General features: G+C 46.3%; 1 protein-coding gene across 1 annotated transcript; it reads left to right on the plus strand.

Annotated features, from left to right (window-relative positions):
- Positions 1–296: 296 nt before the first annotated feature.
- Positions 297–8,400, plus strand: ZNF865 (zinc finger protein 865). The gene is made up of 2 exons (XM_069741479.1): positions 297–572; positions 4,951–8,400. The coding sequence occupies exon 2, from the start codon at positions 4,970–4,972 to the stop codon at positions 7,775–7,777; it is 2,808 nt and encodes a 935-aa protein (XP_069597580.1). The 5' UTR covers positions 297–572; positions 4,951–4,969; the 3' UTR covers positions 7,778–8,400.
- The last annotated feature ends 8,806 nt before the right edge of the window (positions 8,401–17,206 follow it).

The following is a 17,206-nucleotide window of genomic DNA, read 5'->3' on the forward strand; positions in this document are numbered from 1 at the left end:
GAATGGAGTCTGTATGAGGAGCTCAAGGAATCAACTCCGATCTATCTGCATTATGCAGCTGTCAGCCGCGCTGAGGACTGCGCCCTCCCATCCTCTGCAGCTTCTCATAAGTGAGAGCTAAAAAGTGATCTCGCCTGTTGCCTCCAAGCGATCACATGACAGCAGACACGTGGCCGAGTGACGTCATACGTAGCCGGAGCCTATACAGTCTGGCATCTACCATAGAGGTTTCTCTTGTTTCTTCCGCTTTATCCGCTGCAGACACCATGGAACATGCGCAGACGCTCACGAGTGTGTTGCTGACCCGGAAGCAGTAACAATCCATTTGTACTGTTTCTGACTCACAGAAGAAGCCTTTTTTCATGGGGTAGAGAGGACCCACGTAACCAGCTGATGAGAGGAAGGGAGAGATGGCTGCACGCAGCATTCGGCGGAGGAGATGGTGGCTGCACAGACAGTAGAGGACTCGGCAGCCAGCTGAGGGGGAGGAATGGCTGGACGGAGAAGATGACCGCAGGCTGCTGAGCTGGAGAGGGGTGGGAAGGGCTGCACCTCCATGGAGCAGAACTAAAGTAAGTCCCATTCGGGGATGTCTCCAGAGTCCTATAGGATTGGGGGAACCTACTGGGTGCAGTGTCCCTAGCCATGACCTTGTAATAATGAGCCGCCTCATGACCTCTGATGTCTGTGCTACAAAGTATAGTCACACACAGAAAGCAGTGTACTGATTGTGGGTGACAGCTTTGCTCATGGACTGATCGTGGGTGGCAGCTTTGCTCATGGACTGATCGTGAGTGGCGGCTCCGCTCACGGGCTGATCGTGGGTGGCGGCTCCGCTCACGGGCTGATCGTGGGTGGCGGCTCCGCTCATGGACTGTTCGTGGGTGGCGGCTCCGCTCACGGGCTGATCGTGGGTGGCGGCTCCGCTCACGGGCTGATCGCGGGTGGCGGCTCCGCTCACGGGCTGATCGCAGGTGGCAGCTCCGCTCACGGGCTGATCGCGGGTGGCGGCTCCGCTCACGGGCTAATCGCGGGTGGCGGCTCCGCTCACGGGCTGATCGCGGGTGGCGGCTCCGCTCACAGTTCTGTATATAGTGTATAGTGTACAGGTAATACAGTGATCACCAGTGCCATTATACACAGAAGCTCTGTATATAGTGTCGGTGTACAGGTAATATACAGTGATATTATGCACAGGACCTCTATATAGTATACAGTCTATAGTGTCAGTGTACATGTAACACACTGACTTAGCGGTGACATCTCTAATTTAAGTCCTTCATCTTCATCCAGTGCACACTACCATCACTTCTTCCAACTAGGACTCATCTCTGCAGAAAATAACACAAATTTCTAGAGCACTTTCCCCAACCTCTACACTACACCGGATGAAAAAAAAAAAACAACCATGTCGCTGTGCGCAGTAACAGGACCTCTCTTCCCCCACACTGAAAACAGTATCATCAAAAATAATATCCTTCAATTAGCCCCTATAGTAATAGTATCCCACATTCTGGACCCCACGTGTCCTCCCATTCTGTCTCATGTCTCTCCATGCTTCCCCAAGTGTCTCCATATTGCCGGCATAGTCATCTATAATAATATAACATACCCCATAGTCATATCTATAATATAACGCTGGGAGCGTCACTCTGTCCGAAGCCTCTATAGACTGCGCAAGCGCCGGCGCAGTCTGGGCCTCACAGAGCGACGCTCCCGGGAGATCGCAGTGTGCGTTCACACTGAACACACACCGCGATCTCCACCGCAGAAGCAGGGACCGCCAGGAGGGTGAGTATCGGCCTATATTCACCTGTCCCCGTTCCATCGCTGAGCGCCGCCATCTTCCCGGTCTTCGGTCTGTGGCCTTCAGTTCAGAGGGTGCGATGACGCGCTTAATGCGCGCCGGCGCCGCCCTCTGACTGAACAGTCACAGCCAGGAGACCGGGAAGATGGCGGCGCTCAGCGATAGAACGCCGGACAGGTGAGTATAGTAAGTGCTGGGGGGGGCCTGAGCTGGCGGCGATACCGGCACCTGACCCCCACAGCGCGCCGGTGTCCCCGCCTGCTCAGGCCCCCCAGCACTCGGCGCCGAGCGGGTCAGAGGCAGTATGGGGACGCAGGATGGAGCAGCACATAAGGATGGGGACGCAGGATGGAGCAGTACATAAGGATGGGGACGCAGGATGGAGCAGCACATAAGGATGGGGACGCAGGATGGAGCAGCACATAAGGATGGGGACGTAGGATGGAGCAGCACATAAGGATGGGGACGCAGGATGGAGCAGCACATAAGGATGGGGACGTAGGATGGAGCAGCACATAAGGATGGGGACGTAGGATGGAGCAGCACATAAGGATGGGGACGCAGGATGGAGCAGCACATAAGGATGGGGACGCAGGATGGAGCAGCACATAAGGATGGGGACGCAGGATGCAGCAGCACATAAGGATGGGGACGCAGGATGCAGCAGCACATAAGGATGGGGACGCAGGATGGAGCAGCACATAACAGTATGGGGACGCAGGATGGAGCAGCACATAAGGATGGGGACGCAGGATGGAGCAGCACATAAGGATGGGGACGCAGGATGGAGCAGCACATAACAGTATGGGGACGCAGGATGGAGCAGCACATAACAGTATGGGGACGCAGGATGGAGCAGCACATAACAGTATGGGGACGCAGGATGGAGCAGGACATAAGGATGGGGACGCAGGATGGAGCAGCACATAAGGATGGGGACGCAGGATGGAGCAGCACATAAGGATGGGGACGCAGGATGGAGCAGCACATAACAGTATGGGGACGCAGGATGGAGCAGCACATAAGGATGGGGACGCAGGATGGAGCAGCACATAAGGATGGGGACGCAGGATGCAGCATGAACATAAGGATGGGGACGCAGGATGGAGCAGCACATACGGATGGGGACGCAGGATGGAGCAGCACATAAGGATGGGGACGCAGGATGGAGCAGCACATACGGATGGGGACGCAGGATGGAGCAGCACATAAGGATGGGGACGCAGGATGGAGCAGCACATACGGATGGGGACGCAGGATGCAGCATGAACATAAGGATGGGGACGCAGGATGGAGCAGCACATACGGATGGGGACGCAGGATGCAGCATGAACATAAGGATGGGGACGCAGGATGGAGCAGCACATACGGATGGGGACGCAGGATGGAGCAGCACATAAGGATGGGGACGCAGGATGGAGCAGCACATAAGGATGGGGACGCAGGATGGAGCAGCACATAAGGATGGGGACGCAGGATGGAGCAGCACATAAGGATGGGGACGCAGGATGGAGCAGCACATAAGGATGGGGACGCAGGATGGAGCAGCACATAAGGATGGGGACGCAGGATGGAGCAGCACATAAGGATGGGGACGCAGGATGGAGCAGCACATAAGGATGGGGACGCAGGATGGAGCAGCACATAAGGATGGGGGCGCAGGATGCAGAATGAACATAAGGATGGGGACGCAGGATGGAGCAGCACATAAGGATGGGGACGCAGGATGGAGCAGCACATAAGGATGGGGACGCAGGATGGAGCAGCACATAAGGATGGGGACACAGGATGGAGCAGCACATAAGGATGGGGACGCAGGATGGAGCAGCACATAAGGATGGGGACGCAGGATGGAGCAGCACATAAGGATGGGGATGCAGGATGGAGCAGCACATAAGGATGGGGACGCAGGATGGAGCAGCACATAAGGATGGGGACGCAGGATGCAGCAGCACATAAGGATGGGGACGCAGGATGGAGCAGCGCATGACAGGATGGGGACGCATGATGGAGCAGCGCATGACAGGATGGGGACGCATGATGGAGCAGCGCATGACAGGATGGGGATGCAGGATGGAGCAGCGCATGACAGGATGGGGACGCAGGATGGGAGCAGCGCATCACAGGATGGGAGCAGCGCATCACAGGATGGGGACGCAGGATGGGAGCAGCGCATGACAGGATGGGGACGCAGGATGGGAGCAGCGCATGACAGGAAAGGGAACGCAGGATGGAGCAGCACATGACCGGATGGGGACGCAGGATGGAGCAGCGCATGACAGGATGGGGACGCAGGATGGAGCAGCACATGACAGGATGGGGACGCAGGATGGAGCAGCACATACCATGATGGAGACAATATACCAATATAAATGCTCGCCACCCGGGCGTAGAACGGGTTCAATAGCTAGTATAGTATAATGCACAATCATAGCAGTATAGTGCAGCCCCCGTCATATAGTATAATGTACCCCCCATAGTACTATAATGCAACCCCATAGCAGCATAATACACCCCCTATAGTGGAATAATGCACCCCCATGGTGGTATAATGCAGCCCCATAGCAGTATAATCCAGATTTTTTTTTTTTAAATAAATAATCTCAGAACATTCACAGCATTATAGAAAAAAAAATCATTGTGTAAGGACTGAGATCAGGCCGAAACATGTAAGAGCTTTTCCTACACTTATTTTTTCTATAGTATTGGGAATGTTCTGTTTTTATTCAGTTTTACCAATAAAAAATGTTTTAACTTTTTTTTTTATCTAAAAAAAAATGGCTGGATATCTCTTCCTTTTCCTACAGCTTTCTCTCCTGCCCTGCGCTGACCACACAGATCACTGGAATAGGATGAGACAGAGCAGTTCTCTCAGTGTTTGGGAAGAGCGCTGTATTTTCAATGATCACAAGAATCTACTCACACAATTTATAGCAGAAATTTTTATGGCTAAAAAGTGCATGTTATGGTCCAAAAAATATGGTAATCTTTTATATTCACTGCATAGGAACACATAATTGCAAAGGTCATCAATTGGTATTTAAAAAGTTCAATACATAAGGATAAATGCAAAGAAATAGCAATACTAATATTTATTAGTAAAATGTTTATCTAGAATGTAACACTTTATTTTCCATTTTTAGGAAAGCGAACACTGATGACATGGAAGGTAATGTAGGAGATGAAGGAATTCACTTTCAAAGCTATCCTTTTGATTTCCTAGAATTCCTTAATCATCAGCGCTTCGAACCGATGGAGTTCCATAGCCACCATGAGCATACCAAGCCTGCGACTGTTCTGTCTTGCACTCTGCCTTCGTATGAATGCAGCGCTCAAAACCACAGTAATAATATTCAGCTTACTACAGATAGTACTTCTAAAACTAAAGAGTTAAAATTAGAAGTTCAAGCTGCTTTCTCTACAACGAAAAAGTCTGACTCTGGTCATTTGCAATGCAACAATCACCCTTCAGTGCCCAGCACTCAGGCTATCCTCGATGGACCATTTAATGCACAGCAATGGGGAACAGTAGGACTTTCTAGCCAACAGCTTCTTGGCAATAACATAAAGCGTTCGGTTCCAGTGACCCAGGAAGTGCAAGGTGAAAAAGACACTAAAGGTGATAAACACTATTTTCAACGACTGAAGTATCTAATTGACCATCACTTTACATGTACAGTATGCCAAAAATCTTTTAAACAGTCATCACAACTAATGCAGCACATGCTTGTTCATACTGAGGAGAGACCATATGAATGCAATGTTTGTGGTCACTCATATAATCATGTATCTAGTCTAATAAGACATAGGCACTGCCATATAGAGGGCACAGAAGCTGAAGGTACCAGTTCAGTAGCAATGGACATTGAAACTGCGGTTGCAACTGCTGCAGTGGCAGCTACAATGACAGAGTCACAACCAAGTTGTGGTGAGATGCCTGCAGCGGAGTTAAAAGCGAAAGGAACAGTACACCAAGATGGTCCATTCACTTGCAACATGTGTTGGAAAGTATTCAAAAAGCAAAGTCATCTTCACCAGCACCAAATTATTCATACTGGAGAGAAGCCTTTTAGCTGTACTGTATGTGAAAAAAGTTTCAATCGGCGTGAAAGCTTAAAACGTCATGTAAAGACACACTCTAATTCACTAAAAGTCTATTGTGAAGTATGTGGTAAAGCATTCCGTGACACTACATACCTGTTGCGACACCAGGCAGGTCATACAGGTAAAAGACCAGACCATAATTGTGATGTCTGTGGAAAGTCATATGGTACTACGCAGACCCTTTTAAGACATAAGCAGTTGCATGTGCAAAATATTCCTTTAATACAGCCACTTTTGCAAACTCGACATAATGAGAACGCCAAACAACCAGTTGCGTCCGCTTCATTGGAGACAGCAGCTGTGCCTTCTACTAATGTTGTCCAGACGAATCAAGGGTGTATGAGTGTAATCGAAAGAATTGGATCTGTATTGGGGCATACATCTATCAGGAAGCAATCATCTCCATCAATTAATACAAGTAAAAACTTCTGCTGTAACATTTGTGGACATGGCTTTGGTAGAAGAGAAACTCTAAAACGCCACGAACGCATTCATACTGGAGAAAAGCCACACCAGTGTTCAGTTTGTGGAAAAAGGTTTAGAGAATCTTTTCATCTTACTAAACATCATGTTGTTCACACACGAGAGCGTCCTTACAAATGCGAGTTATGTGGAAAAGTTTTTGGCTACCCTCAAAGCCTAACAAGACACAAACAAATCCACAGATTTCAGTTGCCACGTAACGTGCAGGCTGGAGTGCTCACTCCTGATCATCTCCCTTTTGGGTGCACAGATTGTGGTCAGAAGTTTCCCGATTCTTTTCACCTCATGAACCACAATGAGCTTCATATGAATGACAAGCCCTATGTTTGTGACATTTGCAGAAAATGTTTTGGCTTCATTGAAAATTTAATGTGGCATAAACTAATTCACCAAACAACTACAGAATGTCTGATCCCAGTAAACCAGTGTCAAGAAGCAGCAGAAAACAGTCAAATTAACTGCATGCAGAACGGTGTGACAAGTTCAGTGGCAACAATAAATGAAATTGCAGTCACCGATGTGGCTACCATGACTTATACTTCTGAGGAGCATCCTGTGATTCCTAGTGGTGAGCGGTTCTCTTGCAGTATTTGTGGCCAGACTTTCAAGCATTTTTTGGCTTTGGTTACCCATAAATATGTACACTTGGTTAGACGAACTATGGCCTGCAATGTATGTGGACAGAGCTTTACAGGAGCATATGACCTGCTCCTTCATCGTCGCAGCCACCTCCAAAAAAAACAATTCACATGCTCTATTTGCGGCAAGCGTTTTTGGGAAGCTGTTCTTCTTATGCGGCACCAACGTTGTCACACAGAAGAACTTCCTTACCACTGCACTGTTTGTGGGAGAGGCTTCTTACATTCCTGGTATCTTCGTCAACATAAAGTAGTGCATACTGGTGAGCGCGCGTACAAATGTGCTTTGTGCAATAAGCGTTTTGCCCAGTCATCAAGTTTAGCAGAGCATCAACGGCTGCATACTGTGGCTCGCCCCCAACGATGTCCAACATGTGGCAAGACTTTTCGCTATCGATCCAATCTTATAGAACACCAGAGAGTGCACCTTGGTGAAAAGGTTTATCGATGTGATCAGTGTGGCAAGAGTTTCTTTTATATTTCATCAATTTTACGGCATCAGAGATCTCATGATGCCAAACGGGATCTTCGCTGCTCTTGTTGTTTGAAACTCTTTAAAGATCCAAAGTATTTTAACAAACACATTCAGACCCATCAAGGAGGTCGTCCCTTTAGATGTGGAACCTGTGGTGAAGCTTTTAGTAATACTTATGGACTAAAGAAACATCGCCAAGAACATAAAGTCGAAAAGTTTGCTGCTGCTGCAGTGTTACTTGCTGAAGGAGAGAACACTTCAGCATTGTAAACATGATTCCTATAATTGAAGCAGTTGTCACTTTTATTATAAGCAGAATAATTACTGCATTCTATCTAGCTAGTTGTGGATGTACCCTTACTAACTGTACTAAGGCATTTGTTTCTTATAAATGAGGTATTTAAAGAGATGGACACATTTTGAAGGAGCCTTATATGTTAAATCATCTGGATGTTTTGCTATGAATGTTTCTTTCCAGTAAATTATGTAATCAGCAGATTTTTAGATATATTAATAGTTTAAAGGCTATGAACACTTTTGGCCTTTTTCTTTACTTAAATGTATGTATTTTGGCCAAAAAAAGATTTCCTATAGTGTTTCATTCTAAATTTTGCTTAGCCTGAATTCTACCTCTTCCATTTATCACATTACCTTGCCAATTATATAATGTCATTCACAGTGAAATGACTAGTGTGTTTGTTTTGTCTTTTCATCTTTTCCCTGAATGATCTTTTAAGCGGATTTATTACCAAATGATATGTCATAAAATCAAATTACAAAAATGCTCTTACGCCAAAGGATACATACATTTAAAGAGATTCTCTGGGAATAGAAAAAAATATGTACATGTCATTCTAAATACATTTCTAAATATCATAAATTAGCAAATCAAACCTATTTTGTCAAGGGTGATAATTGATAGAATTTTCAAGTGGTCACTGTCTTCTTACATTGAAACTTGTCCTAGAATGTTAATCAGGGCTGTGGAGTCAGTAAGCCAAACCTCCGACTCTGACGCCTCAATTTCCATGACTCCGACAAAATGTGCTCCGACTCTACAGCCCTGGTGTTAATTGGTAGGTGCCTGTGTGCTTGGGCTACTCTGACCTGGAAATGGGTTGACAGTATGTGTAACATAGTAAAATTGCAGGGCCGAAAAAAGACAATTGTTCAGCCTATATTCTGTCAGAATAAATCCCCACATCTATGTCCTTCTAAAGAACGTAATAACTGTAATGTACAATATCGCTACACTCCGAGAAGACATCCAGGCAGGGCCGTATTTAGAGTTTGTGCTGCCCTAGGCACTTTTAGTGCTGCCTCCCCCATTGGTATGACTAAGGGCTCATACTCACATGCAAGAAACTCGGATGAGTGTCGCACGTCAATACTCGGCACTGAGATCGGAGCCTGTGGCCGCATAGCAGTACACGCTCCGCTCCTGAGTGCCAAGTATTGATGTGCGACACTCATCTGTGTTTCTCGCATGTGAGTATGAACTCTAATGCAGACACTGTTGGCAGTGACTTAGGCTACTTAAACATCAGCGATTTTTGCCATTCGCGGCACACATATATACAGCTCTGCACACACACATACAGCTCTGCACACACATACAGCCCCGCACATACAGCTCTGCACACACACATACACAGCCCTCCACACACATACAGCTCCGCGCACACACACATGCAGCTACACACACAGCTTCGCACACACAGCCAGCCCCACACACACATATAGCTCTGCACACACACCGCTCCGCTGCCCGCACACACATACAGCTCCGCACACATAGCATCAGACAGACATACAGCGCCGCACACACCGCTCCACACACATACAGCTACACACGCACACACACAGCCCCACACACAGCTCTGCGCACACACACATACAGCTCCGCTGCCTGCACACACACATACAGCTCTGCACACACACATACAGCTCTGTGCGCACGCACACACACACATGCTGCCCGCACACACACAAACATACAGCCCCACACACATACAGCTCTGCACACACAGCACTGCACAGACACACCTCCGCGCACGCACACACACAAATACAATACAGCCACACACACACACACACACACCAGCACTGGCAATGTTTGCTCCCACTACCCAGATAGAGTGAGTGGGGGTGTATTATACCCCACCACTCACTCTCTGGGTCCGTCTGCCGGGAGCAAAGATCAAACATTAAAGGGAAGGTGCCACCAGTTTTCTTGTATTTTGATTTTTTGTGAAATTAACCTTAAAATAGTAATTAAAATGTATTAATGCAATGTTTGCACTGTTTGCAAACATTTCTATATGAAAAATATTATATATTTTTCTACAAATATACATATTTACCACTAGGGGGAGCATTTTCCATTTTAGATTTCAAGCAGCTATAGTAAGATTTAGCAGCTCTGCCCCAGGGATATTAGGCCACTCAAAAGGGGAGGGAAATGGTGATGTCAGCAGTTACTGCCCCAATTTTGCTGCTAACAAAGAATGAAGAGCAGCATCACAGGGCAGCACCATTTTGTGTGTGGCTGCCCTGTGACCTGCTATCACCAGCAGTTACTGCATCAGAGGCACAGCTTGTTTACAGAGGAGCAGAACACAGTGGGCTCAGCAGCATTTTTTGTGAATAACATTCTTGCCATCCCCCTTCCCCCACCTTAATAACTGTCCTGTCAGCTGCCCTGCTCTCTCCAGGTGTCACCTCCCTCTCTGCAGGCTGTAAGTGCAGCTTACTGGAGATCACAGGGACTGTGTGTGAGGGGGAGGCACAGCAGGAGAAGCACACAGGGCAGCGTGTGAGGAGCAGAGGATGTGTGCCTGCTTGGAGTACAGAGGAGCAGTGAGGGCTTCTTCTGTCCTGCGATAGATAGCACAGGGCTATAATAAAATGGCAGCTAGTCACACCTACAGCAGTGAGTTGTGCAGCCCACAGAGGCGTGCCCAGCTCACTGCTAATGCTGCTGCAATGTTACAGATAGGGTCAGCGCCGGTCTATTATCTCCTATGTCCATGGGGTGCATCTGACACTGATAGTACCCTGCTACTGCTGCAAAACCAAGATGTCAGCCCCCAGTGCATTCTTTAAACTCATATAACACATGAAATCTGTTTCACGTGCATTTCAAACTTGCTAGCAGCATGTTATGCTACATTACAGTGATTTATTAATGACCTACAAACGCGGTACCTTCCCTTTAAGGGCTACTGACTGTGTTTTCATGGCTCCTCCAGCCTCAGGCACTACAGGCCGAAATGAGGCTGAGGAATGTGAGGGAAGGGAAGGGTGAGGACCATGAGGTGAGTCACAGACAGCCGTGCAAGCGGGCAGGAGCGAGGAGGGAGATCAGTACAGACAGACAGTACACTACTTACTGTGTGTGTACTGCTCTACTGTCTGCGAGTCCTCCAGGCCAGCAATGTGAGTCCAGGACATGACCCAGGGCGCCGCCGCTCCACCGTCGAGCAGGGGCATCACTGTGTCTCAGTAGGGAGAGTCGGCACCAGCACCATGTGTTCTGGCTGCCGCCCCCTGTCTCCAGGAAGGGACGCACAGCCAGAGCCAGGACTAGTATAAAACATTTTAAAAAAAACCTTGCTCAGGTGCAACCTCCCCGCTTGTTCACGCCCTAGGCACGTACCCTCAAGTGCCTAGTGGCAAATACGGCCCTGCAACCAGGCCTCTCTTGAACCCTTCTACAGAGTTCGCCATCACCACCTCCTCAGGCAAGGAATTCCAGATTTTCACTGCCCTAACAGTAAAGAATCCTCTTCTATGTTGGTGGAAAAACCTTCTCTCCTCCAGATGCAGAAAATGCTCCCTTGTGACCGTCACCTTCCTTGGTATAAACAGTGTTAAAATGTGCTATAGGTTATCTTTAGGTCATATAGCCACTAGGAATTAAAGAAGACAAGGTAGACAACAGTGTTAGCCTCTTAAGCCACCACATACAAAGACTAATGTCTAAACCCACCACTATTGACGGGTTCAGCCAATAGTCTTATGTATGGGAGCCCGAGACAACCAATTATCGGGGAAATATTGATCTAGCATGTCTGATTTCGGACCACGACTGTAGAGTTGGCAATCCGCTGACAACTTAATTTCCCTGACTCTACAACTCTACAGCACTGCTTCACTTCTGAGGATGTACATAAAACGCAACACAGATTCATCTCCACTAAAAGCCCAGGTCGTTGAATCAGGAATAGACCATAAATTTCACAACTTTCCCAAATTATTATAAAAACATTTACAGCCCCTCCTGCACTGAGCTATGGAACCCAATTTATTATATATTTTAGGAGTCTTGAGTTGGTCCATTTTATTCAGACTCCACAGCCCTGCTTCAGACTACTGATTGTCTTGTCGCCTGGAGATAAACTGTCTCCAGACATGTCTGCTGACTGTTCTGTCCTAGAGAGCACAGGAGCCCTTGGCAGAATGAGCACCCTTGTGAAGTGATTGGCAAAACCATTGTTCGGCTGACAGCCTAAGCACCTCTGTCTCTCCAGTATTATATCAGAGTATCCAATGAGGGCACACAGTTTTCTATGAGAATAACAAAATTGTGGCCATTTAAATGTATTATAGAGATTAGTTCCCTAGACAAAAGTGGTGTGATTTGCTAATTAAAGCGGTTTTTTTCCTCAAATTTTGCATGCTGAATTGAGCACACAATGTAATAGAGGCTACAGAGTGAAATATAACTTTGTTTTTCACTTTTCCATTATGTAGATATTAGCAATCAAAGTATTTGACGCCTAATTAGTTACCTTCAAGTCCAAGTGGGTGTTATCAGAGTTTTCACTGTGGATGTGTACTTCTCCTAGTATGATGCTGACCAATTAAAAGCAGGAAAGAACACGCCACCACCATAGCTTATAATAGACTTCTCAGTGTGTGAGATGCATAATTTCCGATAGCCTTGATCTCCTGGTCTGAGGTCCTGCATTGATGTAATGACACTGCTTTGATCTCATTGCAGAGTGATTACAAGTTGATAGTGTTCTTATAAGTGTGCTACATCCCTGGACAGGCATTGTTGGGGATTTTACAGTACAGCAGAGCTGACAGTACTAGAAGAGGAAGAGGCCTGATGGAAGGTTTTGTAATGTAACACAGCTAAACTCAGCTGCACTGCCCCTCCACCTATAAGGACTAGTGATGAGTGAACACCTTATCCGGGCACGCTCGTGTGCAAATAGGTGTATCTTCAGTATGCTTGAATACTGTATTTGAGTTGTCATGACTGCATGTGTTGCTGCTGTCACGTTCGCTCATCACTAATAAGGACCTTATCTGAGAGATGTTAATCATTATTACAGTATTATTATTATTTATTTATATAGCACCATTAATTCCATGGTGCTGTACATGAGAAAGGGGTTACATACAGAGTTATACATATCGTTTACAGTAAACAAATTTACAGTGACAGACTGGTACAGAGGGGAGAGGACCCTGTCCTTGTGGACTTACATTCTATGGGATCATCTGTGCTTTTTAACCCCTTCACCCCTGGAGCCTTTTCCGTTTTTTCATTTTCGTTTTTTGCTCCCCTCCTTCCCAGAGCCATAACTTTATTTTTCCGTCAATATGGCCATGTGAGGGCTTATTTTTGCGGGACGAGATGTACTTTTGAACGATACCATTGGTTTTACCATGCCATGTAACAGAAAGCGGGGAAAAAAATTCCAAGTGTAATGAAATTGCAAAAAAAGTGCAATCTCACACTTGTTTTTTGTTTGGCTTTTTTGCTAGGTTCACCAAATGCTAAAACATACCTGCCACTATGATTCTCCAGGTCATTACGAGTTCATAGACACCTAACATGTCTAGGTTATTTTTTATCTAAGTGGTGAAAAAAAATTCCAAAGTTTGCTAAAAAAAAAAAAAATTGCGTGATTTTCCGATACCTGTAGCATCTCCAATTTTCGTCAACTGGGATCGGGTGAGGGCTTATTTTTTGCGTGCCGAGCTGGCATTTTTAATGATACCATTTTGGTATAGATACGTTCTTTTGATCGCCCGTTATTGCATTTTAATGCAATGTCGCGTCGACCAAAAAAAAGTAATTTTGGCGTTTTGATTTTTTTTCTCGCTACGCCGTTTAGCGGTCAGGTTAATCCTTTGTTTTTATTGATATTTGACGATACCAAATATGTGTATGTTTGTTTTTTGTTTTTTTTCTTTTTTAATTGTTTTATTGTGATTGGGGCGAAAGGGGGGTGATTTGAACTTTTATATATATATTGTGTTTTTTATATTTTTAAACACTTTTTTAAATTTTGGCATGCTTCAATAGGCTCCATAGGAGGCTAGAAGCATGCACTACACGATCGCCTCTGCTACATAGAGGTGAAGTACAGATCACCTCTATGTAGCAGAAATGCAGGTGTACTTTGAACGCCGACCACAGGGTGGCGCTCAAAGCAATCGGCCATTAACAACAATAGAGGTCTCAAGGAGACCTCTGGTTGTTATGGCAATGCACCGCTGACCCCCGATCATGTGACGGGGTCAGCGGTGAGAGCATCTCCGGCCGCGCGGCCGGGAGCGCTTGACAGCGGCATTTAACTAGTTAATGGGCGTGGGCGGATCGCGATTCCGCTCGCGCTCATTGCACGCACATGTCAGCTGTACAAAACAGCTGACATGTCGCGGCTTTGAGGTGGGCTCACCGCCGGAGCCCACCTCAAAGCAGGGGATCTGCCAGCTGACGTACTATTCCGTCAGCTGGCAGAAAGGGGTTAATCATGTAGGAGGTTAGACCAGAAGATCAAGCTTTCTGCCATATGATAAAATCTGCTTTAAGCTATTATGGTGCATTCATCTTCTTTTCTTTGAGTTTTGCTGCATGTTTATGATTGGTTAGCATTATACAGGGAGAAGAGTAACACACCCTTAGGCCGGTTTCACACGTCAGTGGCTCCGGTACGTGAGGTGACCGTTTCCTCACGTACCGGAGACACTGACTCACGTAGACACATTAAAATCAATGTGTCTCTGCACATGTCAGCGTGTTTTGACGGACCGTTTGTCCGTTTGAAAAACACGGAGACATGTCAGTGTTTGTGGGAACGCACGGATCACACGGACCCATTAAAGTCAATGGGTCCGTGAAAAACACGTACCGCACACGGATGCTGTCCATGTGCAATCCGTGTGCCCTGCAGGAGACAGCGCTACTGTAAGCGCTGTCCCCTGCGTGTGGTGCTGAAGCCGGAATTCATCCCTTCTTCCCAGCAGCGTTCGCTGGAAAGAAGGAATGAATAATCTTTTTTTTTTTTTTTTTTTCTTTCCCCTTAAAAATAAAGTTTGTGCGTCCCCTCCCGCCTCCAATCCCCTGTGCCCCCCCCCCTGCTTGCCAGGAAATACTCACCGACATCCAGCTCCAGCGATGTCTCCTCTCAGCGGCTGCAGCCTGTGCTGTGTGAGCGGTCACGTGGTCCCGCTCGTTACAGTGAGGAATATGCGCATATGCGATTTTTCCGGTACCGGAATTATCTGGACGTGTGGGACTGGCCTTAGTGAGAACTCTGAAAAAACCCACTTGGACTTAAAAGCTTAACTCATAAGGTGCCAAATACTTTGATTACTAATATTGCTGCAACAGAGAAGATACATTAAAAAAAAAAGAAAAAAATGTCACTACTACATTGTGTATTCAGTTCAGCATGAAAATTTGGTGAAACGTCTACGTGAATGTAATTTTTTTTTCACTCTACTTTGTGGGGAAACATTTTGTACACTATTTGGACAACCCCATTTTAAATACTTTACTTCCCAGTATAAAAGAGAAAACAGATACCATCTGTACCAGCTTTTCCAGTGATGATCACACCCCTGCTCGTGTGCTATTGTTATGTCATGTGAGCCCTTTATCCAATCAGTGGTCGCTAATATAGTTCTTATTCTTGCCTTGGCTTTTTGAGTTTTGTCAGAAGGAAGTGTGAGTGAAGTAGCCCATTAGCCACTGATTGGCTGCAGTGGTCTTGTGGTATAACAATGTCACATGAGCAGTGGAATATCAGATACCGATATTTTTGGAATAGTGCCAGTATGGAAGATAAGTATCTATATTTTTTTTTGTTTGTTTTGTTTTATCATTTACAAGGGTAATACGGTATTTGAGTGTTGTCCAGGTAGGGGTAGAGGACTTTAAAGGGAACCTGTCAGCAGGATTGTGCACAGTAACCTACACACAGTGTCAGGTCGGCGCCGTTATACTGATTACAATGATACATTGGTTGGTGACATCTGTCTTATGGTTGTTTAATATTTATCTTCAGTTTGTATTTAATGATATTCTCGTCCACCAAGGCGGGTCTAGAGGGGGGTCTTCATGTGGTGCTCTGATTAGGTATTCACAATGAAGACTGCTGACAGGTCACTGATCCCTCACTGACCTGCCCCCTAGTTTACAGAATGGATATCTAACATACTAAAGAAAGAGACAAAAAATGCTTCTGCATGTTTAGTGTCAATAATACATTTTCTTGATGTTATTGAGCTAGGGAAAAAAAATCTATTTAAAAATGGCGCCCACCGCACCTGAGCAGTAGCAGCTATCAGTCTATTGTCTATTGCTGTGATCCGACATCTACTACTGCGCATGCGCCGACGGCGCCATCTTACTGGAGAAGAAAAAAAATCCTCCAAGATGGCGCCACCTGCGCAGTAGCAGCCATTGGTTTCTATAGCTGGGATCCGATGACTGCTACTGTTTAAGCGTGGGCTGCGCCATATTGGAGAATTTTTTTTTTCTTCTCCAGTAAGATTGTGCCGTTGGTGCATGCGCAGTAGCAGCTATCGGATCACCGCTAGACACACGAATAGCTGCTAATGCGCAGGTGCGGCAGGCACCATTCTCAATTTTTTTTCTCCTATAGTTGAATAACATCAAGAAAATGTATTATTGGCACACTAAGACAAAAAACGCTTTTGCAAGCTTTCTTCAGTATGTTGGGTATTATGCAAATTAGGAGGCAGGTCATTGAGGGATCAGTGACCTATCCGCATTATGAATATCTAATCAGCGCACCAACATGAAGACCCCACACAGGCCGCCCCAGAGCACCAGACTCTCATAAACTACAAACTGAAAATAAGGATTAAAGAACCAAAAGACTGATTTCATCAACCAAAGTATCATTTTAACCCCTTCATGACATACACCGTACTAGTATTGCACATGATGTGTCACAACCTTTCATGTGGGATCCGGGCTGAGCCAACATCTTTTCCTGTACATGTCAGCTGTTTTGAACAGTTGACAGGTGCCCAGAACAGCCAAGATCACGATTCCACCCTCGGCTATTAACTCGATAAATGCCACTGTCAAACTCTGACAGCGGCATTTAACATGCACTTCCAGTAATCGCGCCAGAAATCCCCCCATCGGTGACCCCTGTCACGTGATCGCGGGTCACCGATGGGTTGGCATGACAACCAGAAGTCTACTGCAGACATCTATGGTTGTCAATGCCAGATTGCAATGAGCGCTGCCGTGTGGTCGGCGCTCATAGCAAGTGAGTAATTCTGCTACATACAGGCAATCTGATCATCGCCTGTATGTAGCAGAGCCAATCTGGTTATGGCAGCTTCTAGTCTCCATGGAGACTATTGAAGCATGCCAAAAGTAAAAAAAAAAAAATATATATAATATAATTTAAAAAA

This window comes from Ranitomeya imitator, chromosome 10 (assembly GCF_032444005.1).
Source record: "Ranitomeya imitator isolate aRanImi1 chromosome 10, aRanImi1.pri, whole genome shotgun sequence".
Lineage (NCBI taxonomy): Eukaryota > Metazoa > Chordata > Amphibia > Anura > Dendrobatidae > Ranitomeya > Ranitomeya imitator.